Here is a 27940-nt window from a genome sequence, read left to right on the forward strand (position 1 = left end):
ACGTATACATTTTATCTCGGTGCTTGTCATTGCGAGGAACGCGTTTTGAGACCAGAGAGGCCATAAGGTAAAAGTTGTCACACAAAAATTGTTCGACTTATTTGTATAGACGCCAAACAAAAACTAATCGTACGATATGCGTTAAACTTTGACAGAATGTGTATAATAGTGTTGTGTCAGCGTGAAAATAAAAAAATTTACCGATTGCTTATCCAATCGGGAATTCAAAAATTAAAAATTAAAGTTATTTTTTGATCACAAGGTATCCTAAAACTGTTGGGATGGAATTCGACTTTGCTTATCAAGGAAAAGTTTCATCTTCAGAAGCAGTGTTCTTTCAAAGAGTATGGAGAGATACGGTAGTAAGCTAATTAGTCTTTATTAAAAAGCTTAGGCAAAATATTTGTTTGGTTTCAGGAAGGTTATTATCTCGAAAAATTATTTATTTAGGTAATGAATAATTTATTAATTCATTAATAAGTGATGGCATTAAAAAGCATTAAGTGATGGTATGTATGGCGGAAAATTTGTTTTTTAACATGATAGTTGAGATTTTATCATATCCCGGTGACTTTTCACAGTCTTATCTGTTGTTGATTACTTCAACAGTGTCATTACACATGATTTTTGTGCCAGTGGATTATGCGAAAAATGTTGAGTGGGAAATGCATAGCACCACGTTGCAGGATTTTGTTAGAATATTATTTCTAACTCTTGAGGACATACAATAGATTTTCTTAATCACTTCGCGCCTACTTTTTGTGCGAATTTCTTATTCGAAACTTTGGGTCTAAAGGGAGACTTAGCCCTTATAGCATTAACGTATAAGAGTAATTGTTTTCTACAGTTTGAATATATGTTCTGAATTTATTTATGTTGTTTGAAATTAGTTCTGTTATTATCAGTGAACGAAAATAAACAATAGGATATCGTAGTGTACTGCTAATATCCGAAACTCATCACAAAATTTTCAATATTTGTATTCATGTCCATAACCACAAAAAATACACTTAAAATGAAAGTGATATTCATTTTCATAACCATAAAAAATACACTAAAATAGTATATTGTTTCCAACATCTCATGTAAAGTATTTGCTGTTCTCGTTAGGGCCTTGTTATGAAGAGTGTCTCGGGCACGGCAAAATTCGCTCTTTCGGGCTATACCGAAAATGCATGTTATGCGGAGTGTCACATCAGTATTGCCAATTTTGTATTTTTACTATGTCTTGGTAGTACCTAAATTTAGGAGGAAATTTAGATATTTTCATTTTTAATTTAGATATTTTTCACTTTTAATTTGCCACCAAAAACAACTAGCAAGAAAAAACTCATAGAGGCTGTAATAATGTTAATTTCTTATGGTATTATTTTATAATAATTATTAACAGCACTTACGCCTTTCTTTATAATAAAAGGCTGTGTTGCTTACTGCCATTTTTTCTTCAAAACGTATTAGAATGGTAGTAATTAATTATTACAAATTTTGAAATTTATTACTAAACAACACGGTTTTGCATTAGAGCCGGGGCACTAATACGCCGGCTCTCATGCCGGAGTTTGAACGGCCATATTGTTTTTTCTCTCAATCTCAAATTTAAAATTTGCATTGAAAACAACAACAATTGTACTCATGCCGTGCCCGAGACACCTGCATAACATGGCCCTAAACGTGACCCTTAGTATACTTTTCACGAAGGTAGTAAACTTTAGCAGCCATCATTTTCCGAAAGTAGTATATTTTTAGTGTATTTTTAGTGCACATTTAGTGTATTTTTAGTCTATCGTGCAAAATGTTTTGGAAATATTTTAGAAATCTTTTTAATGCGTATTGTTTTGTTTGCATAAAAAAAAAGCAGAAATGTTGTTTGCATTTGTATTGCATGTGTTTTGTTTGTGTTTTTAAATAAAGTTGTTGTGTATGGCTATCATCTGCATATGCAAGTAGTTTTAAATATGTGCCTTTGAATTTATATGGAATCTGGTTTACCACTAGTAGCCAGACAATACGTCCTTATTTCATCTTTCTACAGCTAAGAAGATTTGTAATCCAAAATTAATTAGCATCATCTATTTATAAGTAGCTAAAATTGCTAAAAATAGGCATTGTTGAAGCATTACTGATTTCTCCAGCTATAAACGGAGTTACTACCATGGCATGTTCTTCATATTTCAGTGCTTTTTGAAAGTTTATGCAGTCTCAGAGAATCTATTCCTATTTAATGCGTATTATGTGTTCGATAATCTTCGAGACGAGGCACGCTCCTTAACTGAGTTTCGCATGCTACTTTAAAAGCGTTGAGAAGAAATGAAGTAAGACTAATTAGTTGGTAGTCTTTAGAATAGAGATCGCCGTTTTTACCTATTTTCATTACACATACAACACCCGCTATAATTCAATGCATAAATATGGTCTAACCACATACAAACTGTTTTGATCTGATCAATTTTGTTAGAAAAATACAAGCTCGTATGGTAAAGAAGGAATAAAAACCAACATGTGGTACGGTTGATGATGCGTCGAGTACAATATTCTTACTTTAGATTTAAATTTAGTCGAAATATGTTCAAATCAACTAAATTATTTTTCTGGATGTGTAGATTAACAGTTTTATACATCGTGATTGAGATGATTACATCCGGACCACATGATTTAAAGAAGGTAAAACTTGTCCACATCAAAATTAAGGTAGAAATATATTTAGGTAAAAAGTCAATAGCTTTTTCTGCTGGGTTAGTGTTGCTTACACAATCTGGATAGTGCATGCTGGGTGAATAATCAAAGAATCCAACCTTTTTTTGTTAAGATTTGAAGTGTTGGGTGTTTAGACAGAAGTTTTCTAATGCTAATAGTTGTCGCCATTTTTTCCACGTTTTCTGCTGTTTTGTCTAATTTGAACTTCTCACACCACCAACATTTTTAAGGTTCTAACTCCTTATTTTATTAAGGTAGCTTAGTGTTGTGCTTAGTGTAAAGTTAGAGGTTAACTGATTCACAACCGTGCTCTGTTAGGTAATGTTAGAGCCATATAATATCAAATTCAAAGTTTTTCATATTAAAGTTAATTCAAAACATCTTATTATATTTGCGGTCTTATACTGATATCACGTTATATTAGTTTATGTTGGGATGAAAAGAGCATTATATGACATAGTAAGGTCTTTTGTGAGTTTCCCCACTTTATTCTACAGATCAAAGTAAAACGTTATTGGCAATAGTATTTCTACTTCGCGTGTCAATATTGTTCTGAAATTAAGTCGTATTTATCTTAGCTCGTATTTATGGTATTTCTTAGAACCATACTTAACTAATTTTTGTGAAAATCAGTAACAAAGTCAATTTTGATAGGACAGGGTCCTGAAACAAAATCTTTATATCTTAAACTAAAACTTCTTTTACTTAAGTAGTTTTTTAACAAAAGGTGAGTATTAGCTGGCATGAGTGTTGTTATTTTATGTATTAAGCCTTCATGCCATACTTTATCAAACGCTTGGGCTACATCTATAAATATGGAAGTACAATATTGTTTATTTCTAAATGAGTTTCTAACGAATGATACAATACAAAACACTAGTTCAATTGTACTATGTTTATCAGGTTGTTCAAATTGTCTAAAGATTTTTGATGTCTTTCCGTTAGTGCATATTTGAGTTCATTAGTAGACTTAGGAAGTAAAACTTTATGTTTTGGGGATCTATGTATGCCGTTGTCATAGTTTTCTAGCTTTCCTCCTCCGTTGTCATAATGCCTCTATTGTTTTGTCACAACAATTTTTTGGGTTGTTTCTTCAGTTCTTATCGAAGTTACTTCAGCACCCGTTGAGATTACTTCATAAAATTGGTTAACACAAGTATCAATTTCATTATTCTCTTTTAACGAAGCATATTGTGGTATGTGGCAAGAAACATATTCACGAAATTTTAACCAGTTTATATATTTCGTTAAACTTTACCTTTGGATAGTTCTATTCTGTTGACATTGTACTGTTTTTATTGTTAATGAGTGATCGGATGATAGTTTAACTGATGAAAATGCGGTGATTTTTCATAGTTTAATATTTTTGCTTAGACCTAAGTCAACAAGATCTGGTACTTTTTGTCGATCAAAAGGCCAGTATCCAGTTGAAATAACATCGAGATCTTTACTTTTTACATCTGCTAGAAGTTTCCGTTCACTTGGTGTTATTAGTCTTGAGTCCCAGAATGTGTGCTAGGCATTAAAATCGCCTGCGACTAGAAATTTATTAACGAGTGTTTTAAAAAACATTTGGAAGTCTTGGACTTCTATATTGTGGTTGGGTGGGCAATATATTGGGGCTATTACGACGTTTTCTCCATATTCATCAAATCAGATAGCTGTTAATTGTAGATATTTTTTGCTGAAGTCTTCTAAATCGAAGTGTGTAAGTCTTTTTTTTTATTATAATACTAGTACCTTCGCGAGCCCTAATTTCGGGATGCTTGGTGTCATAAAAGCAGTAATTTGGAATTTTGAAAGCGTTTTTTTGAGTAAGATGTGTTTCCGAAATAAAAGAATAATATCAATTACATTACTGATTAAAAAATATTCTATTTCATTATCAGAGCTTCCATTAGAACAGTAGACATAAAAGGTTTAACACTTTTCATCAGTGTTTTTAGCGTTTCTTCTAAATTACATATTACTGGTTTAACCAATTGTTGAAGTTGAACAACAAGTAATACATTTGCGTAACTTTTGCCTTGAGAAATTGTTACGCTTATCGCTTCTAACTTGTCTTTTGACTTGTTTAATTACATTTTGCAGTTGCTGTTAAAGATACATAGTTCTATCAGGGTTCGCTTCGGCATCAAGTTTTATTTTAATTTGTCGCCTTTCATCTACTAGTTTGCAAAAATTGGTGGATAACCACTCTTTGTCTTCCCTTCTGGTGAATTCAACGACCTCTACAACGGTAGTATTTAGGGTTTCTTTGAATTTTTCCCATTGTTTGTTTATTGTTTTATCTCCAATAATAGGTCACCGTTTTCGATGCTATCGTTGGGGCTGTGTGTATCCATAATATGTTCCGTACCGCTGTTGCTATTACCGATACGCAGTATCTGAAGTATATTGATTCCTAACTAGTGAGTCTTATTAGGGATATACATATTACAAATTTTTTTTCAGTAAGAAAAAAATTCATCAGAAGGAATTTTAAAGCGCTGGAGATTCAAAGTTTTCAGAACGTGCATATGGTCTAAAATCGAAATTAGATTCTACATCAACTTCTGCATTTAATTTTTTCCAAGCAGAGTGAGAGAGAAGTCGAGAACATCTTCAATGCCAACACAATTATTAACTTTCCCCATAACGCAATGTTTTTTCTCAGATAGATGATGTTTTTTATAAGGCAGGTACACATTTCTTACGCTCCATAACGTCGTTCAGAATTGCGCATATTAACTGTTCTCCGTTATCTTCTTCATCGAAACGATGTTACTTTGTCCTTCATTCTGTGAGACAGGATGGCTGACTTTTAACACCTTCTAATCCATACAATAACACATTAGGATTTTGTTTTCATACTAGTCGTAACGCATCCTCTGGAAAGTTCTCGGACTCACACCAACCGGCACCATTAAAACACGGCAAGTGTGCATACGGTTTAGAGTTTCTTTTGTTAAACAAAGTGTCTGGCAGCTTCATTTCTAATGTTTTCTGCTGTTTATTAGAAATTTGTCATGACTTAACTAAAGCGATCAATTAGTGATACGATTCTGTCAGTAAGCTAACAACTTTGTCAAATTTCCTTTCTGTGGTCAATCTTTTGTCTTTGCTTTCGTAGGGCTTAGTTTCAACACTACCCTCAACTTTTTGTTCAGTTTCCTACACAAGACGTCCTTGTTCATAAGGACAATGTTCTGCTGTAGTGAAATCGACCAAGCATATAATATTCGCTTCTAGGTCAAGAGTTACAAAAAGGATTGGATAAAAAAACCTTGAGTGAATTGTAAAAACAAATACACGGAGATAAATGTACTAATTGCTTGGATAAGCCGTTTAAAGATAATACAAGAGACCACCATCATCTCCGCTGTCTCATAAGATGTTAGAGATCCGTGTCTTTGACGTACGTCTTATACTACTCAGTCAATTGCCATTATCAGCTATGTGAGTAACACTTCTGAGGCGCATTTTAAATTCGTATTATTTTTTGTTTTGTTTTGTAAACTAGTTCTTAAATATAGGTTTAAATATATGCATGTATATATATTTACAACTTTTCAACCAAATTTGGGTGCTAAATTTATGTTAAACTATTAAATGATCAAAACAGTCAAAAAAAGAACTTTTATATATATTGTGTCTACTAGAACAGACTTTATATAGTATCTATCTGAGACCATGATAGTTATTAATTAAAAAAAAATCACCAAAAGTCTTATCATTCGTCTATCAAAATAAAATTTAAAATATAATAATTTTATTTGCTTTATTTGTATCATATTTTTTAAAAATAATTATTAATATAAAATCAATTATTAATATAATATAAATAATAAAAAAAACATTTTGTTGATATATTTTACTACCTTTCGAAACCTCTCTATCAAATACAACAGTTTCTATTAAGTAAAATAGTTACGGTTGTCAAATTGACGTAGAATTAATTTTAATAAAAAAATATGTACTTAAATTTTATAAAAATACTAGAACGAAATCATGATCACAATACTTGTTAAATAAAGAAACAATAACTCCTTACCTATACTAACTGTTTAATCACCATTCTCTGCTGAAAAATAATACCCCCGACTTGTACCTCATATATGTTTTTCAGAAATAACTTACATAGGTACAAGGCGTTTTATTTTGGTCTGCAAAAATAGTTTTTTTGCGTCAATTTTGAGTTTTTTGTTTTTAAGGCAATATTAGTAAATAACTTTGCGTTTTAAATTAAAAAGTAGAATGGTGTGTGGAAAAGTTAAAGCATAGAGTATATAAATATAGAGTGTGCATCACTAAAAAAATCTTAAAAATGATAAAATAGTTATAATATATAAAATAGTTTGCGCCATCACAAAGCTTTTTCAATGGTTCTTGTAAACACGTCGAGGTTTTTGAACACGTATTCAAACATAAACCAGATGCAATTGCCATTAAAAAACCCCTCAGTGATTTAATGGGCCCTGTAACGAACATCTAATCAAGCTTCTTGATTTTTTAATTTTGCTTTTACTTCGTAAGCATTGCTTGTGGGCCTTAGAGAAGTCAAAAATCAACAAACATTTCTAAAATGAATAAGAAAAATGTTAGTTCTACAATTCAAGTTAGCACTTAATTAAGATCAATTAAGACAACTCTTATTAACAATAATATAAAAGAACTTAGCCAGAATTTAATTATAAAATATAGTGAATTTATATATTTTGTGAATGTTCAGCATAAGAACATTTATTAAAATAATTTTGATTATTAAAAATGTGTGCGAGTTCTTCTAATTTCATGCTAAACTAAATGGGATTTTTATACTGCACACATTTAGCAACAAAGTTCAAATTTATTGCAAATGATCATTAAATAATGAAAAATACATAAAAAAATGAAATAAAACGATTTAGGCCTTGTGCGAGTTCAAGTAAATTGAGGTAAAGTAAATTGACATTTCCTAGGGATTTTTAGCACTGCACTTATGTAAATATATATTTATTTATTTATTGCACTTATTTATTATTTTTGGTTAAATGTTTTTAAATTTATTTATTTATTTATTGAACATTTTATAAAATCGTCACAAAGTTCACACCTGATTTATCCAATTTATTTACTTGAAATTCTGGTAAATATCAACATTCGCTGCCATACCGACATAATTTACTATTTCCTTCAATTTCCCATCAATTTACTCGAACTCGCACACGACCTAAATAGTCAAAGATTACTAATAGAGCATACTTATATCAAAAATAGCGTTTGAGTGTGATGATGAGCACATATCAATGAAAATTCAGTCTCATTGCACACATTTAGTAAAAGGACTAAAATATTGAGTAATTTCTGGGTTTTTAAAAAAACAGTAGAACAAAACTTTTGCGACTGATATTTTATTCGACATGCACTCTCTATGTTTATATACTCTTTGGTCATACCCAAATAAGAATTTAGACAACTTTCGGTTGCTGCTTTTTTCTTGAAAATTTACAAAACAGGGACAAATTTTCGGTCCTTGGTTTTAACCGTACATAAGTTTGATATAAGCTTGTAAAAAATTTATAATTTAATGAAGGTAATGTTATCGTGTGAATTATGTTCTATATTTTATGTTAATTATTCTATTACAGTACTCAGCGTGGAAGGCGTAGACTTGATGCTGCCATCGGTTAAGCGTCAACACATGGGCGCATATTTATGTATTGCCTCAAATGGTGTACCTCCAACCGTCAGCAAAAGAATATCATTAGTTGTACATTGTGAGTAAAAAAAAATAGTTAATAACAAAACGAAATTTAATTAAATATATCAATAACTTAATTTTAAATTTTTATTTATTATATATATTATATACAGTTATGGGTATAGTTGTAGTTGTAGTTGTAGTTATAGCACAAACCAAAATGGTTTTTCTAATTTATAGGTTGTCAAAATATAAACTCTATTTGAACGACATTTCACATTAATCTCCAAAAAAAATTTTTAAATCCGATAAAGAGCTTAAATCCCAATAACTGTTTCTACATATATATATTGTATTTTAAATCTGAATGAAGAATAAGTTATTGGCAAAGTAAAATAAGGAAAAAGCTTTTAAAGAGAAGCACATCGTACAGGAACAAAATCTGTAAATTATTATTACAACACATTATTTAGTAATAATAGTAATAATTAAATATATTTAATTGTATTTCTTTGATATTATATATATATTATATGCTTTAAGTGACAACAGTTTTTGATTTTTATACAAGTATATATGCTAGTAAAGTAAATAGTTCACAAAGAGTCTTTGTATAATGACCTTTTTTTTAGCGTTACACTCAAATCACATCTCTTTAATTTTTAGTTCCACCTGTAATAACAGTACAGAACCAGCTAATTGGAGCTGTTGAAGGAAAGGGTGTTACCTTGGAATGTCAATCGGAAGCATATCCAAAGTCAATTAATTATTGGACTCGTGAAAGAGGTGAAATTGTCCCACCTGGTAAGTAAACTGAAAGTTTTATACGCTCAATATAAGAAGACAGTATTGCTACATTTTCTAACGAAGCGCTATATACTCTGTTTTATAATTAACTATATTTTAAAAACATTACATCGGTATGTTTAGAAAATGTGTAGTATTCCTGATTATTGTGATTAATTACCAAGAATGATTTAAAGTCAGCTATAGATATTTAAGAATGATGTTTCAGATGTTTGGAGAAAATTACGATCACATTCCTTGAGTCTTATACAGACACGTTTGTCCATTTTCTATAAATTACTTATTATGTTCAAGCTGTTTTGAGCTAGTGCACTTAAACACTTATACTCATTTTTAACTCGAGGTATTTTCAAAACCCCTCTTTACACCTTGACTAGATTATTGTTTATCACTTCATCAGACTAAGCAATAATTGACCTCAGATCTCAGATCCACCCCGAGGAGCCTGTAACCATTTTGATATTTGATAACTCGGTGTTGGTAAGTCTGTTAGTTTTCGCAAATATTTTCAGAGCTCTATCCTTTACGTATTTTTTAATGGGATCAATCTTGATGTCTCTGAGGACGTCATTCGTCCTAATGTACCATGGAACTTTGAAAAGTCCTCTCAGGGCCTGGCTTTGTGCAATTTCTAGCTGGTGAATAGTAGTGTTTAAAGCTTTGCTAAACGCTACACAACCATATGGAAGTGATGAACGAATTATTTGGTTATTATTATTATTATTATTATTTTCATCCATCTTAAGCAGTATAGAAGTAAGGCAGAAGTGCATAGTTACGGCACGTATATTTTGCACATACTACTTCGCCATTGTAAATATTGGTCCTATACGTCTTGTGTTGATATATAAATGTGAGTTTGAAACCACTCGAGTATACTTGATTATTAATCCTTTTTAAATTTAATACTGTTATTTTTTCCAATTATGCATTTATTAATTAGTTTCTAAATAACTAAAAAATTTACTTACTCTTTAGAGACAAACATTCTTTCAAAACGTTCTACTGGCTTATTTCAGGAATAGATTATATGCTTTCATGACCTGCTTTTGTTGGATTTTGGCCAACTTATGCGTGCATTTTTAGCAGAATAAAAGGTATTCACGAACTTTGCACTTCTGTTTCTAATGTCGGGATATTTATACGTTGCTTTCATATTATTTTCGACCTTCTTACTTTGCAAGTTTTCAAACACTAAAGCTCGTATCTATGCAAATTAACAATGCAACCCTTGCATTCTGTGCATGGCTTAGACGTGCTCTAATGTCACATCCAACTTACACACCGAGCTGAGTAGCACATATTCATTGACTTATGAATTCCACCTTTGTTATTATCGCTTGACTAAATAAATATATTTTGGTTATGAACTGTTTTAAATGCAAGCCATTGCGACACGAGCATATGAGATTCTGCGATATTAGTAAAGGCAGTTAGGTGGTTAACAGTGTTGCAGTGCATAACTTTCAGGTTCCTTCAACCTTTAGTTTATATGAATTTTTGTCATTTTGTATAAAAAGTTTTAATTTTATATGAATTAGAATTTTCTACTCTGTTTGGCTTACGTTGAGTTATGTGATGCTATTTCATCTTCTTCGTATGTAGTAGGAAATTTGCCTTTTTGTGGTATTTTCAGATCATGTTAGCTAATATGTGCTCTTGATATTTTCTGTCGGATGATATATTCTTGATTTTACTTTTCAAATTCTCTACTAATTGCGTGACAACGTGCCACAAAAGTTTCAGATTCCATAACCCATAACATTCTACTTGCAGTTGTCCTAACTACAATTGTTTCGAAAACTTTTTGCTGTAAATTTGGCATATTTTATTATGTTAATATAATTAGTATAATTGTGCTTTGTGTTATTGCTCTCTGTCTGTGATTAAAACAAAAATTATCCGATTTCATTACGCAAATATAAAACAAATATAATAATGTTTTCCTCAATATTTCTGTTTTTTCCTAGAACAGATTCGAAGGGTTTGTTTTAAACTTGATTTAAAAATACAATTAATTGGCAAATGCATCTCTTCTAATTATTGTTGAAGAATATAATATAATTTCTGCTACCGAAACCTATAAGTTTGAATTCATTTTGTTCAATTTCTTCACTAATTGTAAATTATTGTGCAAATTTAATGGCGTAACTCTTCACAAAATAATTGTTAACTTAAATTTTGAAATTTGACCCTTCTAACGCCTTTAAATTTACTTCAACATATGCTCAAAATTAAATAATATATACATACTACTAAAGGAAGAATGATGAGGTAAATCTCACTCATATAAGGATAGACTAAACAGTAAGCAAATGCATGTGTTTGAAGTGCATTAGGTATTTCCAAAGAATCTAAGAGAGTGTAGCCACTGGATGTTAATTTGCTGAATTATGGTAATGTTGTGATAAAGCTTGTATGGCTCGTGTTTTATTGGGATGAGATAGTCGTCGTTAATTCGTAGAGCATAAAAAATCTTACGAAGAACTTTCCTCTCGAAAACTCCCACTGTTGTTTTATCATTCTGTGATTGCGTCCATGGTTTTGTGCCATATAGAAGCTTATGTAAGATGAGCAACCTATATTGCGTAAATACTGCTCGTTGATAGAGAGTTCTACATCCTAGCTGCCTAATGAGTCCAAGATATCACCTAATGGCAATGGTGATTCTTCGTCTTATTTCCAGGCTAATATTATTGTTGTTAATTACGGCGGTGCCAAGGTAGAGGAAATCATTGGTATATTCGAAAGTATAGTCACCAATCACTGTTTCGGCTTTCGAGCACGCACATTTCACCAGTAGTCGATATATTCATCGTTATGTTCTCATTTACTGCTAAGCCCATTTCTACAGTTGTGGCATCACGCTTGTTACCCCCAATGGTGCGGATGTCATCAGCATAAGTAAGGACTTGGACACATTTGTGAAATATTTTTCCACAACGATTAAAACCTGCTCAAAGTTTCTTCCATGACGAAATTGAAAAGATCCCATGATAAGAGATCACCTTGTTTGAAGTCTTGCATAGTAAAAGCTTTGGAGAGACTCGGTCCTACTTTGACTCTTCAACGCCATTCTGCAGTGTTGTATTAACTTTGCGGGAATATTGGCGACGCTACCTGTACTAGTATATCGATTTGTGGTACGATATACAAAAGCTGCTTTATATTCGAAAAGAAGATGATGGGTGTTCTTGGGCTTTTTCTAGAATTTGTGAATATCAGGTCAATAGTAGAACGACCATGTCGAAAGCCGTGCTGACAACGCCCAACCAAGAAGTTGGCATGTGGCTTACACCTTTCACATAGTTCAGTTAAAAGGACCTTGCACATGATAAATATTATTATTAAGCGCTATATTTCAAGACAGAATAAGATTACAATCGTTGGGTGTACTTTCATTTAACCATATTCTGCAAATAATCTGATGTAAGCTCCAGGTCAGCATGTCGACGCCAGCCTGTCGCTTTTTTGTTCTTTAGTCACCGTATACGGGGTTAGCAATTGAAGTGTTTCCTAATCAAGCGACCATATCCTTTTGTTGAGAAATTATGTTTTATTGATTTAAATTACAAAAATTTGAGGAAATAATCAAAATTTTAGAGTCCATTTACTCTAGCTCGATATCGTCACCTTTTCTCTTGAGTATGGTCTTCAAATGGTCAAAAAATAAGTTGCATCTTTCAAGAAATATTTGTTGCATGTTTATCCGGAAATTTGGCCCATTCTTGAAGAATAGCTCGCTTCAGCGCATCCATATTGCCTTATTTTTTAGCCCTCACCTTGGTTTTCAAAATAACCCAGATGGAATAATCCATCGGATTTGCATCTGGCGAACTCGAAAGCCATTTTGTAGGCGAAAGGAAGTGTGGAACATGATTTTTAGCCTTTATTAATTCACATGAGCCGAGCCTTGTTGAAGCGTCCATGGTCTATGATCGAAATATTTGCATGCCCACAGCTCTAAAACAACTTTCGAAACGTTTTCCCAATAATAAATCCCCTTGATTTTGAGACCAGGCTCGATAAAAATGATTGGAGAGCGTCAATCGGCGATAACAGCTGCCCATACCGTTACTTCACATGGAAAATTACTTCGGGCGGCTATTCGTAGTTTCATATTTTTGGCAGTGCTTTCAGTTAAATAAACACGATTACTTTGAGAGTTTATGAACTGCTCAATGAGGATATTTTTTCGTCAGCGAACACAATGTTTGAAAATTCACCACGTTCGTGCAAGCTTGACGACTCCTTTGCTTTTTCGAGTCTAACTTTTTGTTGCTCTAGTGTAAAATTTTGTGTATTTTGCAGCTTGTAAGGATTAACCTCGAACTAATTTTGGAATATGCATTGGATGCTTTGCTGGAATATTTTCACTTCTTTGGCCATTTGATTACTACTACAGCGTGGATTTCGTTAAAGTCGAGCCTTAACTTTTCTGACCATTTTAGGTGGTTGCTGTTTTTTTCTTCCACGCATTTGGCGACGCTAGCTGTTCTAGTATATCGATTTGTGGTACGATATACAAACAAGTGAATTAAAAATATTTTAGGTGTTTGACTTCACGAATAATAGCTGGTTGTGATTTTCAATCAAATATAATGAATTCCATTTCGAATAAATTTTGTTCTATAAAACTTACACGCAAATGCTTGTAGTAGCTTGTAAACAATATAAAGAGCTGTCATTCGTATGAACTTCACGTAGTTGGCAATATCAGTTTGACAGACATATCTTCAATCACGTAACCCTTTATTAGGTTAGGTTAGGTAATCCCATCTACACTCACATCCAGTTTATTTTTTGAGAATTCGTTGGTTTTTAATTTATTTATTTTTTAAAAAAAGTAATGTTATTTAGTATATAATTTACAAGTAGTTAATTTAATTATATTTAAATATTAAATACGAGTAATTATATCCTCTGATTAAGTAAGGACACTATTCGTGAACCAAAATACGTTACACATTATGTAGTGCGCTCAACGCATTGGTTAAAATTATTACGAATTTGTTCCAGAGATCGTTTTCTTAGGTACGCTTTTTTAATGGCAATACATAAGTCATTGACCGAGGTGAAATTCTCAAAGTGAGAGTATAACTCGAATATGCTGAATCCATCAGTTTTCGCTAAATACGGGTTGTACAATTTAGAGGATCTGACTGTGGTAGTGTCTCTCCAGCCAACTTGCAACGTGCCACGAACTTATAGACTTCTGCAAACACGTTGGAGTCATTTTCACCCGCAAAATATGATATCACCTTGCACACTTTATCCACGGTTGACACAATTGATACCATTGTGGCTGGCGTAAATTTTTCCTCCTGTCTCCTAAGTCTGAGTTGTTGTTTCTTATTTTTTGCATTGATTGTTCCACCATCTGCACCATCCTATGTCATGACAACTATCAATGTCCAGTTTCTGTTGAAAGTTCTTTGTTTGTTCGATCAAATGGTTGAAGCCGTCAAATCTTCTACTCTTTTAGATAGGGTCCTACATTTGTGCTGGCAACCCTTTTTTCTGTCTTACAGGTCACGGATAACCTTATCCTTTTCCTCGAATTGTACATTGTCGACTCTCTCTATTTGTTAAATATAATAATTTACTAGTACTGTAAGCTTGATAAATTTACTAAATGTTGATAAGGTTTTTATCAAACAAAACTTTTTTTTTTAACATACCAAGCATCTTTCACAATGGTGACTAATTGATGAGTGAACATTATTAAGAGCATTTATTATCTTAATAATTTATCATGAAACGAGCTTTTTATTTATGGCACACAAAACCAAAACCTTGATAAATAATAAATTTTGATAAATAACGAAGATATTGAATTTTTAAGTTCACTGAATAACAGGGTTAGTCTCTATAATTTGTTCCAATTTTTTAGTATGTTGACTGCTACTGCTTTATTATTAATTGAACTTAGTAAGTCGAATCTTAAAAGCTATACATTGCGGTTTTTGACTCATTCTACAAAGAAGAAATGAATTTTTAAACTGGTTGTAGTTGTCTATCCTTTATTTAACCAAGAATCAGCTGTGTTTCTTTATTTGATACCAAATAATTAATTTCAGAAATAATTAAACGTTAACTATCCTTTGAGTTCTCGAGCAGTACTTTGTCAGTTATTTGAACAAATATAAATGCAACAGTACATTTTTTTTTTGCAGTAGGTGGAAAGCCACAGTGTGAGACTTGAACCCTCTAAAACCACCTCTGAGGAACGTATATGGAAGATTGCAGTCGCGTGCAGCAGATACAACCCTATTCCAGTAATCAAGAAAGAGAGATTAGAGCAAGAGGCTTAATACCTAGCTAACTAGGTTCATCTGAGCCAGAAAGCATGAGCGTAGAGTGGTGAAATTGATTATTAATAAAGGAAGTAAGGTTATTGCGCAAGCGCTGGAATACTAGCGGTAGACTCTGTGACCGGAGTCACGAGAACCGCGGTTGAAGAGGGGGATGTTGGAGGGATCAGAATCCCAATCATCGAGGTAAAGATATCGGGGGTATACGTGGCATAAGGCCTGAACTAAGTCCACAGGAAGGATGCTAGGGGTTAAGATGTCAGACGGGAGGTTGTGGTACTCATCGATGCGAGTAATTTTGTCTGAGTTTAGAAAATACAAATTCATAAAATATACATATATGAAAATCATCTTATATATTTTAGAAGAACTATTATAATTATGTTATATAATTATGTTATTTTAAAAAAAATCTGACAACTTGGTTGTATCTACTGTACGCTGCCCTGTGCTGTCCTCTTAATATTACAATCTCAATATCTAGTTATTATTTTGTAATACCCAAGGCTTTAATTTAACTTTAGGCCAGCAAGCAGTAAATGTCAACAAATAGGAAGAATTCCAAATGAATTAAAAATGAGAATTAGTTGAGCAGCATCCTTTTTACTGTGATTTACATATGTAAAAAATAAGAAGACGCAACCAGCAACAAAAATCAACGCTTCGAATAAAATACAATGTCCTGTCGGCACGACTCTTTTCCTAATTTTTATGACATCCGTCTCCGCTCGTCCAACTCCGCGCAATTCGTGCTGCTCAGTTAAGCTTATTGTGGCCGAAGGCTGTTAAATGAAGCTGTTAAGGTGAGAGCAAGCGCAAAGGCGTCAGGCGTGTAATGTTAACTGCTAAAAAGTTTTTAATTAACTGATTTAGTAATAAAGTTTCGCTGAATTCACTGGATTCGCACCATGTAAGCGAATGTACGCAAACCCTGCGCTGGTGAGAATCTGTTGTATGCCCGTGCATAAAAAATATATTAACTTAAATATGTGTGGGCATTTAATGTCTTTATACCGGCCTTGTCTGTCCGTTCCGCTTAGAGTAACATTAAAACCGCATAAAAATGTCACAATCACAAATATTTCATATGCATTTATTTATTGTTCCCACTGTTAATTGTCGCAAATGCATTTGTGAGTTTGTTTTAAATGCGGGACATTTAAGCTATTCTAGCACGAAATCTTTACGAAAATTCTTCAGTAATTCTTTAAAATATTTTAAACTGAATTCTAAATAAAAAAATAAATTTTAAAATCAAGAAATTTTAAAAACTAAATGATAAATATTTAATGTTAATTTTTTCTTGCTGAGAGACGCGTATTTATGACAAAAAAAAAACTATTTAAAAGATAGACGGATTCGAATAGCAAAGAAAAGAAAAGGACAAAAATTTATCTAATTTTATTGAAATTTGGTTGACCATACAACACTATTTCGAGTATTGCCAAGTACTCATCACCAGTGGTCCTAGGATATATTCGAATTTCTTTTTAATTAGTTTATAGTATATATATAATATCTTTGGACTGCAAGTGCCAAACTTAGAACTCATGCCTGTCGAATTTGAAGCGGTGACGAATCGTTTTTTTCCACATGTAGCCAAGGCTACACAAACTTTCAATGCTCAATGCTCAAGTTCCAGGTTTTTTTTAGTCACTTTTTATTAAATAAACATTTATGTTCTTTTTGCGTAGAGACTATTATATTCTTGGCTCTCCGCAATTTGACAACGACTCTTGATAAATTTTATTATTTTGAGTCACTTTCCCCACTACACAGTATGTCGATATAGCTGGATATCGCGATAGCGAAATTTGTGATCGCAAAGTTATAATGTTCAACAAGTACCAACTTTTTTTGGAACATGTATGGATCACGGTTATGTGATGTCAAATTATACAAGAATAAAAATATGTCACCTTAGAGTTCCTTTACCACCCATTTATTTTTGCTACAGTGTATTTTAATTTCTACTGAAATTTATCAGTAACAATATGTTATACTTACTCTAGAATGTTGTGACGTATGTTTTACAGAGATATTTTGTCTCTGCGGCATCCCGGAGTAATGTCCAGTAGTAGTGAGTAGGCCAACTAGCACTTCATTTGTCCTGGTGACGTTTTTCCATGGCTGCAATATCGTGATGAAAACGTTTCCTATGTTCGTCGCTTACGGCACAGAAATTTTACGGAAACAAATCGATATAAGAATTTAGAAAATGAAATCTTCACATGAACTACTTCCGTAATTCCACTAAGCAATTTAGGTACAAGATCTGTATAATTTTTGGCTCTTAAATTTTCAAACATATTGTCAAACTCACATAAGTTTATGTATTTGTGATCTAACAAATATGCTCCATAGTTCAACAATTTTAGTTCACTAACTTTCTGAAACTTTCAATTACAGAATACATAATTTCTTTATCGCTCTTTCAACAACTATTTTTTTTGTTTTTATTGTAGCAATTCGCACCAATTTATCAGCTCCTTTGTGCAGTTTTTGAACCTATTCTAGTAGACAATGTGAAGAGCTTAACATTTCATGCTTCAACAATTGTCCAATTTTAATATTTAGTTTATTCCTTTTTTCTGTTTTCTGTAACACAGTCCTTATGTATTCTTAATGCCATATTTTACATAGATCTTGCTTGATTTTTTGTAACTATTTTCCAAAGTTTAAAGTTGAACCTGTTAAATTTTATTTTTCCGTTTTAAAACTGTTAACAAAATTTAAGTTGCTAGGTCTAAAACTAATTCTAGGTGTATAACATTAGTTGTCAGACATACAAAAAAAGGAAATATCCTCTGTATGATTGGGACCGTAGGAGGTGTGAGCTTTTTAAACACAACGGATCGGCGTCACTGACCTAAGTATGGCTGAAAGTCCTGAAATATTGTACTCGTAACTTAGGTAGTTGTCTCAGTAATGGTTATTGTATTTTTGTTTTAAGTCTGCAACATCTAATACACTTTTGTATATACACCCTTGACAGTACTTGTAAATTGAAAACTCCAAACTAAATTCCCTGTGTAATTCTCGTGTTTGTTATAGTAATGCCAGTATAATGATGACAATATACTGTTCATCCGCAAATAACTTTTTTCCAGTTAAAAAATCGATCTACCAAACTGTCTTCTGATGGTTTGTATGTTATAGCAAAACTCGTTTTTTGACGAACTTCCGATTGTATCGATTGTTTTTTGTGAGAACTTAAAATGACGATACAAGACAGAAATATGGTTGAAATGAAATTTTTATTACTATAATATGGTATATAATTTCCATGGATTTAATCTATTAAATTCAGATTTCTGGTAATATGTCCGCCACGACTGTGAGTTTCATGATATATTCGATGAGTCCAGTTCTTGACTATTTTTTGGAATAAATGCGACCGTATGGCGTCAATAGTGGAATCGACATTGGTTTCTAAAGCTTCGGGAGTTGCTGGTTTGTCGGCATAAACCAAATAACTTAACATAGCTCCAATAAACAATTAACGTGAGGCGTTAAATAGCACGAAGAGTGGCCATTAACAAGGGCCCACTTCTGGAAATAAAGTTGTTACCAAATTATAAGTGGATAATAGAAAAAACAGTATTTATTTATGTTTTATTAAAAATCAATGGTTTAACCACATATTCCAGACAAAGCATGTTGTTTCATCAACAACCATTATGGTTTGTAAAAAGTTTAAAGTACTAAATATCCAGTAGAACATTGTCCCTGTGCGAGGCAGATTTCTATGTTAGACCCCATTATAATATAACCCTTAATTTTGAAAATAATATTTTCAAATAGGAAATAAACTGTAAACAATTCTATATAGAGATAAACTGTAAAGAACTATAAACAAAATATTTTTTTTAAGTTTTTGTATTGATTTTATTAATAATCATTTCATTATTGATACATAATCTGTAATGTCTGCAGAAGAACAATAATAGGCGGTGATGATTAATTCGCCTACTGTAGTACATGGAAGGACTAACAATTTTTTTATGTTTTCGGAAAAAATTGTGTTCTTTACATAAAGATTGATAATATTTATCACTACTATCAAAAGTTATTCAAACCGTATTGAACAAGTAATCGTGATGTTGCGCCTCTCTTAACTTCTTTCATCCTTCATATAATGTATACTTTATATATATTCACTTTCTAAAAAAAAAGCTCAAAAAATAATAACTAAATTTGTTTTTTTTTTATATATTTTAAAAATAATTATTATTATTTGAATTTTACTTTTCTCCGTACAAACAACTTATACATTATACGTTCATACTTATATGACAAACACAACTAGGGTAGAACATACACAAAGAATTTTTATTTTGCTCTATTTAAAAATAAAAAGCCCGAAAAGTTATTTTTAAGTTTTATATTTTTAAAGCAAAAATGATAAATGGTATGAGTGATTTAGTTTTATTATTTTTGAGTTCATTTTCTTTTTAATACACAGTTTTCGAAATTGACGGTAAAGAACCATTGAAACATATCCTTAAAATATAAAAGTTCCAGTATCAACAATTGAAGCATCTAGAAGATCTACAAGGAGACAGTTAACTATGATTTGGAAATTAGGAGCCAGTCGTCTAATTCAGTTGACTTAGCGTATGCTATTTCTAGGGCTGAGTACGTATTGGGATTTCTCGAATTGGTGTAAAAATGCTTAAATTTATCAGATGTGGCATTGAACTATATTATATACAAATGGAGTCACAGTTCAGAGAAGCTGAGATCTAAGCGGATCAAATAAAATATGACTTCGGTGTTGGCAATCTTGTTGGATATACTGTATGAAGTTTTGTTAATATAAATTTGAACACTACCCCATTAGGTGTAGCTTAAATGTCTTCATTACACCTATTTTGTAATACTAGCACTACAAAATATAACTCTTCAACTCAAGTTTAGTTTGGTTTAGAGTTTAATTAAAAGTGTGTTGAAATTTCAATCGATTAAGGGTATTGCAGAGGTGTGCAAACTAATCAATCTAATTGAATTATTTGGACTAAAGCTGCCTACACTAATCGCTTGTAATAAATTTTTTAAACTAGCGCTTCAGCAACAGTCTAAAAGCATATTTATTATTGGAGTTGCTTTCGACCACCTAATAAAAAGTTAAACACCAGTCTTACACCAGATGAATTCGTTAGAAATTGATAGTGGTCAGACAACATCAATCTAAAGTGCTGTACATAGCTCATCCATACTTTTTAATTTGTACAGAACCGTCTGTTTACAACTGATTTTCTTAGTCCGTTGACACTAAGGATAAGCCTTTACTATTCTTGTCATGTCCTTCTTCATATTACGCCAAACAAACTGCTACCAAATTTGTTGAATCATCTCCTTAACCTTTAGAAGATTCATCGTGCACATGTTTTATCATTGATATGTACACTAACAACTCGGTAGCTAGGAAATATTGAACATTTAATTTGCAAAGAGAGAAGCAGCTGCTGAATGTCGTACTCTCTGCATTTATTGAATGCAAAACTGATCAAAATCAAACTGGTCCTTACCATGAATCGCCTTCATATGCAATAATAAACAGCACCTTCGTTGCTTTTATCTGGAATATAGTTGATATAAGTGGTAACTAACCTATAAACTGGTGCAGGTGTCGGATTTTATTAAAAAGCCAAAGCAATTGATTTGTGATCCGTCAAAGCAGTGCAAATCTTGTACTTCAACCGTTGCTAAAACTGATACTGAATCTGAAGCAGAAGAATATTGCACAGATGAAAGTGAACTGAAAAAAAAGTTCATAAAAGTTGAAAGTAAAAAAACACTTAGAAAAGAAAAGCGATAATACCCTAACTCCCTTAAACAAATTAGAGGTAAAAAATGATCAACAATATCAGAAAGAAACTAAAATCCCCATACCACCTCCTATAAACGTTAGTAATGTTGAAGACTTCAATAGCTTTAGAAATGAGGTCTTAGAAAAAATAAATTGAATTGTTCAGTTTAAGGCTTTATCCTACAGTAATATCAAGATCGCTTATCAAAATGATAATGATTATCGCCAAATTAAAAGTGTAATTCATGTAGAATCTAAAAATCCTAATGGAAATTTTCATGACTCAACTCAAAAACGAAAAAGCGTACCGATTTGAAATAAGAGAACATACCATCTTGGTCATGAATGGTAAGGGTTTAAAACGTTTAAAAAAAAGTAACAGTCAACGGAATAAAAAATTTCAAATCATACCTACTATACTTCGTAGATATCACACAATGAACTGAGAAGGCTAAAGCGAACAACAACTGATGAGTTAATATAGATAATATTGTATTATAAATTATTTGTATGGAACCCGAATTAAGGTTCAGTAAACTCACACAAGTATTACTTAATATCTATTAAGCACAATCCAGCAATAGTAATAAATTAACAAATAGTTCACACCAACTGCGTCTTACCATTTATCTTATTTTCCTTGATCAACGCCTGACGCTCATCTCACGTTTCTACTGCAACGATACAGCACTAAAAATTAACACTGAATTAAAATCGCATGCGCACAAACTAAACCTAATTCACAGTGATGCTTGTAGGAAATGCAACGAGCCGGATGCAGAGGAAACTCTGGAGCATCTGCTGTGTAACTGCCTGGCTCCCTCGAGAACTCTACAAAAATACTTGGGGGCTGTCAATTTTACCGGACTGGAGTACATATCTGAGGTTTCTAATTTCTAATCTAAAACAGTGTTTTCTTGTTCTTTATTGGATCTTTGTTCAAAACTGCCCTTAAAAAAGATATGTATATTCCAACTACTCGGACCACGACTAAAGTGTTCCTTGGTTTCTTGGTATAAATGAAATAAAAAAACAATTGTCAAAAGAAGTTGCATGCGTTTTGTTGTAACCTTGAAAGTGAAGAATTATGACTAATTTAATACTGAAGACTTCTATTTTGGATCTGAAGTGGGTCTTATCCTATATAAAGAGATAGTATTTCATTTTCTTTAATGACTTTTTCTAACTTTTGCATTCGATTTTCAAAAATGCACTTATATTACTTTTGATAAAAGATACTTGATATAAATTTTGAATTTCCTTCTTTCTAGGTGGAAAGTATGCCTCAAACACAACAGAAATTGGTGAATACCGTAGCTTGATGAGGTTGCACATCAGCGTGTTAAATCAAGCTGAATTCGGCGCCTACCGGTGCGTAGCAAAGAACGCTTTGGGAGACACTGACGGAGCTATTAAGTTATACCGTAAGTATTAGCTCACTCTATGTGAATGAAGTTTAAATCTAATAATTACTTTTGTTTGACACTTTTTCAAACTATTTCATTTAAAATTTTAATAATTAAAATATTTTTGATTAGTACGGCAAATGTTTTTCTGTTTTTCTGTTTTTCGATTGAGTTGTGTACAAAAAAACTTAACGTTCTTCAAAAATTGCTTCATATCTTTGGAATCTGCTTGTGTATAAGCTGTTAATGTGTATTATTGTTTTATTGTTTATTTTTTTATAATATATTTAAATCTTGCTTTGTACTGTTTCAATTATAATTTGAACGAATTTTTTATAGCATTTTACATTTGCAGGCATTCCACCAAACTCAGTGAACCATGTGGACAACTATGAAGGACGATATAAAGGTGAGTGTCAGTGTGAAGTATAAAGCACTTTTCTGTCTTCAAGCAAAACAGTCATTGTGTAGTGGCGAAGGAATTAGGGAAGAGTACGAAGTATGATGAAAATAAAAGCAAAATAATAGCTACTTCGCATTAATTTAGTGGTCCTTTTCGCCTGAAGTGTGCTGTGAGTTGTGTGCCTTCGTTGTGAAAAAAGCACATAATTAAAACAACTAAAAAATATATACCAAAATAATTCATGAGCGGTGGTAGAGGTTTGCGCTCAGAATCACAGCTTGTCTTGGTCGTGTCGTGTCTCTATCCATCACGCTTATGAATTTTTAATAATTTTTGAATTTTTTTTCTTCTTTTAAATTGTACCTGTGTTCTTACATTTTATCTGCTATTTTGTTGTGTCAGTGTTAAAAAAAAGCGAAATAATTTATTTATTTCAAGCTTTAATCCGCAAGAAAAATTTAATCGTTGCTTATCCACCATCCTAGACAGACTAGTCGCAGCGATTTTTTAGTGACTGCTATTAAAACAGTACGTCCTGCTATGCCGATGTACAAAGACTGGTACGTTATGAGATACTTTTGAAGTAGCAAAATAACATAAAATGACTAAATAAATGACAAATAAATGAACTTTATTCTACACTAAAAAATATTTAAACAGTAAGCCAAATTGGTGAAAATAATTAAAAAAACAGAATTATCATTATTAAATTCACTAAAAAGTTTAAATATTTGAAATTAAAATAGGTTATTCAGACGTCTTCTGTATAGATTTTTTATTTGAATATTGTTTTTTCATGTCCGACAATTTGACAATTATTTATTAAGTCCGAAGATGTTTATACAAAAATATTTATTGGGAAATAATTTTTGCTTTGTTATTTCTACGGTTAAATAACCGTAAAATTTTAAAATTTTATAGTTTAAAAAACTTTAAACTGACATCTTGTAAAAATGGAAATATTCACTTATTTCCAACCTATGTAAATTTAACATAAACATGCAATAACAGCAACACGACACTACTAACTCAAAAGACGTTTGAGTTACACATCACAGTACACTACGTTTCACACTCAACACATAATTTAATTCCACTCACTCTAAAAACTTCAATATAATCTAAAATAAAATAGATTAATTTTATTTAATGTATTTGATTAGATTATGCTGGCGCCCAAAAAGGCCACGCGTAGACCATTATGGTCCATTGCGATACCAGATCAGACTTATTTTTTGGCGATTGTGTGCATCACTTAGCGAATTTTATTAGGATTTCAACAGAAACCTCAAATATGTGCTTCAGTCCGGTAAAACTGACAGCCCCAAGTATATTTGTCGAGTTCTCAAGGGAGCCGGGCAGTTACACAGCAGATGCTCTAGAGTGTCCTTTGCATTCGGCTCGTTGCATTTCCTACAAGCATCGCTGTGAATTAGATTTAGTTTGTGGTGTTTAATACATTTTTTATATTAAAAAAAACGCACAAGTACCACACCGCATCTGCATCGATAACATTTTGAATTCATCTGAAATTATACTTGTTTTAATAAAGGAGGAATATACATTATAATGTGTCTTTTATGGCACTGTCGCCATACAAAATTTGGCAAAAAATTTCAATGTATTAGGATTTCCGCTAAGGTAGCAGAATATCCAAACAATAAGAATTCTCGATAAGGGACCAAAATATTGTTGTCAGTTAAAGGCTGAAGATCGATTTTAACTGTTAACTTTATTCAAATTTGTTCTGCTTTTATACATATTTCTTAGGACTTTTAATCCCTTTATAATGGACTTATTTTGTTATTATTATTTATTATTATGACTTCCTTAATGTAGAATTCTTAACTTAAGAATTTGATAATAAGATAGCTTTCTTAACATGACTTATTTAACATAACTTATTAGAATATATTACAACATACTTTATTTATTCACTATTTATATAATTATTTTATTTATGGTTTAATATTCATTTTATTATAATAAATTAATATTAAAACCACCGCCACCAGCACTAATTAAAAAAAACACGTTTGTAAACAAAACAAGAAACGTCAAAGCATGAAAGCTTTTATTAAACAAAACACAAAGCACGGCGAATTCAGAACACCCGAAAACACAAAGCATAGAAATTACATCCAGGCGAACAACAGCCACACAATACAACAAGTACCAAAAATACCAACGGCGAATGTACCGACGCGCTACACTAAAGCTTCGGTCGTTTGAATAGAAATATAGGCACATTGTACAAGAAAAGGGTCTTGTTTGAAGGGCAGTAACATGTCTTCGAAAAACAAGGTAGTTGAGTGAATAGAACCGTAGTCAAGGTAGTCATCATACATTTTGATCAGTAGTTTTATAATTAATCGTGTCAAGATAGTCATGATATATCTTGACTACTAGACTGTATATGTAAATCGTGTCAAGGTAGTCATCATACATCTTGACTACTAGATCGTATATGTAAATCCTGTCAAGGTAGTCATCATACATCAGTAGTTCTATATGCAAATCGTGTCAAGATAGTCTTGACCCGTAGATATTGTATTTAGATTTAAATAACTCAGATTAAAATTCTACTTCCTAGCTAATAAAGTCTTGTCCAAAAACAAAAAGATTAACAAGAACAGTGTCTTCTGTACGAGATCATGAAAACTACGTCCGGACCAGTTACCAAGTAACGATAATCTTCCAGGAATCAAACGTAGTGAACAATAAAATCATCAAATTGCCTTCACCTTCCAAAATTAACAAAAAAAAAAATAAATTGCATCAACCCCTGGACAACGGCCAAGCATACGTTAGCACTATCAGCGAACAAAATGTGTCGTTACCATCTGAAATTAAAAAGCAAAAATATCGATTCACACGACGCATCAGTTTTTAATTATTTTCACACGATATTTACTTTGCACATGTGATGTATACATATGATAAATAACAGTTTTGTTTCATTTTGTATGAAAATTTCAAACATTCCTCAAAACTATACACAATAGCATAAGTTTGTACTGCAAAATACTTTACCATTAAAAACTGTCCAAGATAAAATCAACTTGATTTTGTTGTTGTTGTTGTGGTTTCTTGAGTTAGTGCTATTGTGCACTTTTACTCTTTTGTGCCTGCGGGGGCTTATCCCTGCCCTTCACTAAGCTTTAACTATACTGATATTCATATCGTTTATTTATCGTTTAACTGATGACGGACCGTAGGTCAACATATCTTCCTGTGGGTCCAAAGTGGACTTGAGGTTTCTTAGGGTGGGGATGGGCAGCGTATCAACTTTATATATTTTATACATAATAATTTACTTCAAAATAAATCTTAAATATTGTCCAAAACAACAAACTTTGGTACTTTAATAATAATAAATACTGTGATTTCATTTGTTGCATAGTTTTTAGTATTAGGCTAATGTGTTGAGAAAAAGATAGCGCAAAACCTTTAGGTAATTTTCGCATTCGACACTCTTAGAAGTGGATCGCATCACAATATGGCAATATCACTCCCCCTTGAGTGATGGAGCCCCAGTTGATATGTGCCTATAGCTGAGGTGGTGTACTTGTCTAGTTTGTGTACTGATTTGACAAAAACAACTCAAGTTTTTTTACAATGCTTTGCCCATTATTAGTGTTGTCTAAACTGGCTAAGATTGTATTCTACTTGGCTGAAGTTGGCTGCTCAAAATGTTGTCCTCAAACCTCACTGACTTCATAACTTTTTTTGAGGGTTTTCTTGAGGGTTTTAATTTAATATCTACGCCAGCATCAATATACGCTGGTTTCAGTCTTTCCACCGACAGATTCTGGCACTTGCCCAAAATTGTATTTTAATACACACCCGGTGATGCATTCTAATCCGAGTTTATGCCAGTTCTAACAGTTTCTTAACAAGGTCCGATATAATTGTGAATACAGTCGGAGCTGTTGTGATACTTTATAAAGCCTTGTTTTTTGTATACGCAGCTAGAATCAGACGAATCTGGCAAGTGGGCATTGTTAACTTTGTCACGAACTTTCATTATTTTAGATAACTCGTCAGTTTCATCTACAATCAATTTTTTATTAAGCATGACTGTTACTGAAATTATAGATGAATTTGAACCAATGTAGACGTAACCCTATCTCTGGTGTGCGGCTTACAAATGCGTTGCTGGTTACTGCAAAAGGACATGAGAATGAGTTACGTTTTCCTGACTGCTGCTATTAAGATGGCAAACATAAATAATGTATATGTAAATATATATATTATTTTATTTCACAATCGGGAAAACTCTAAAAACTATCCCTGTCATTTTTATGAGAAAAATTTCAACGATTTTTATTGAGTCTTTCTGCAACTGTATTGCCTACGACGGCTATACTCAACAAATAGACATTGTTATTGGAAGAGCAAAATTAAATTTTGTTTAAATGACAGATGTACTAACAAAATGAAGTCACAGGAAAAAAAAAAGCTTCTCAACAATATCTCTTGAAGTTTTCTGATAAGTTTTTGGAGGTATTTTTGTATTAAAGTTTCAAAATAATATGCTTCAGTTTCTAATCGAGAATAGCAATAGTCTACAGTAATTGCTACCGCCGTGAATAGAAGTATATAAAATGCAGTTTAAATAAAATCTCCAGCTATTTCGATCATTTCGTAGGTGAGTGAATGTCAATATATAATATTTTTTTTAGTAGTTTTTCTAAAGAAAAGTCCATTTTTGTTCCACCGACTTAAAAAAAATTAGCTAAGATTAACTGCATATGTTTTTGTTAACTATCCCCTTTAAAAAATAGAACTGAAGGACAGCATTATTTGCAGATTCTGTGAAATACAAAGTGAAGATCCTTC

The 27940-nt window shown here is 32.1% G+C and overlaps 1 protein-coding gene across 1 annotated transcript in view; it reads left to right on the forward strand.

Moving 5' to 3' along the window:
- The window catches only part of LOC119662084 (neurotrimin), a gene marked incomplete at its 5' end in the record, with an annotated part of 68890 nt that overhangs the window by 38467 nt on the left and 2483 nt on the right, over window positions 1–27940 (forward strand). Inside the window, 4 exon segments of the mRNA XM_038071635.1 lie at window positions 8304–8432; window positions 9023–9160; window positions 22561–22713; window positions 23051–23104. Of these exon segments, the coding sequence (XP_037927563.1) occupies window positions 8304–8432; window positions 9023–9160; window positions 22561–22713; window positions 23051–23104 (474 nt within the window).

This window comes from Teleopsis dalmanni, chromosome X, assembly GCF_002237135.1.
Source record: "Teleopsis dalmanni isolate 2A chromosome X, ASM223713v2, whole genome shotgun sequence".
Classification (NCBI taxonomy): Eukaryota; Metazoa; Arthropoda; class Insecta; order Diptera; family Diopsidae; genus Teleopsis; species Teleopsis dalmanni.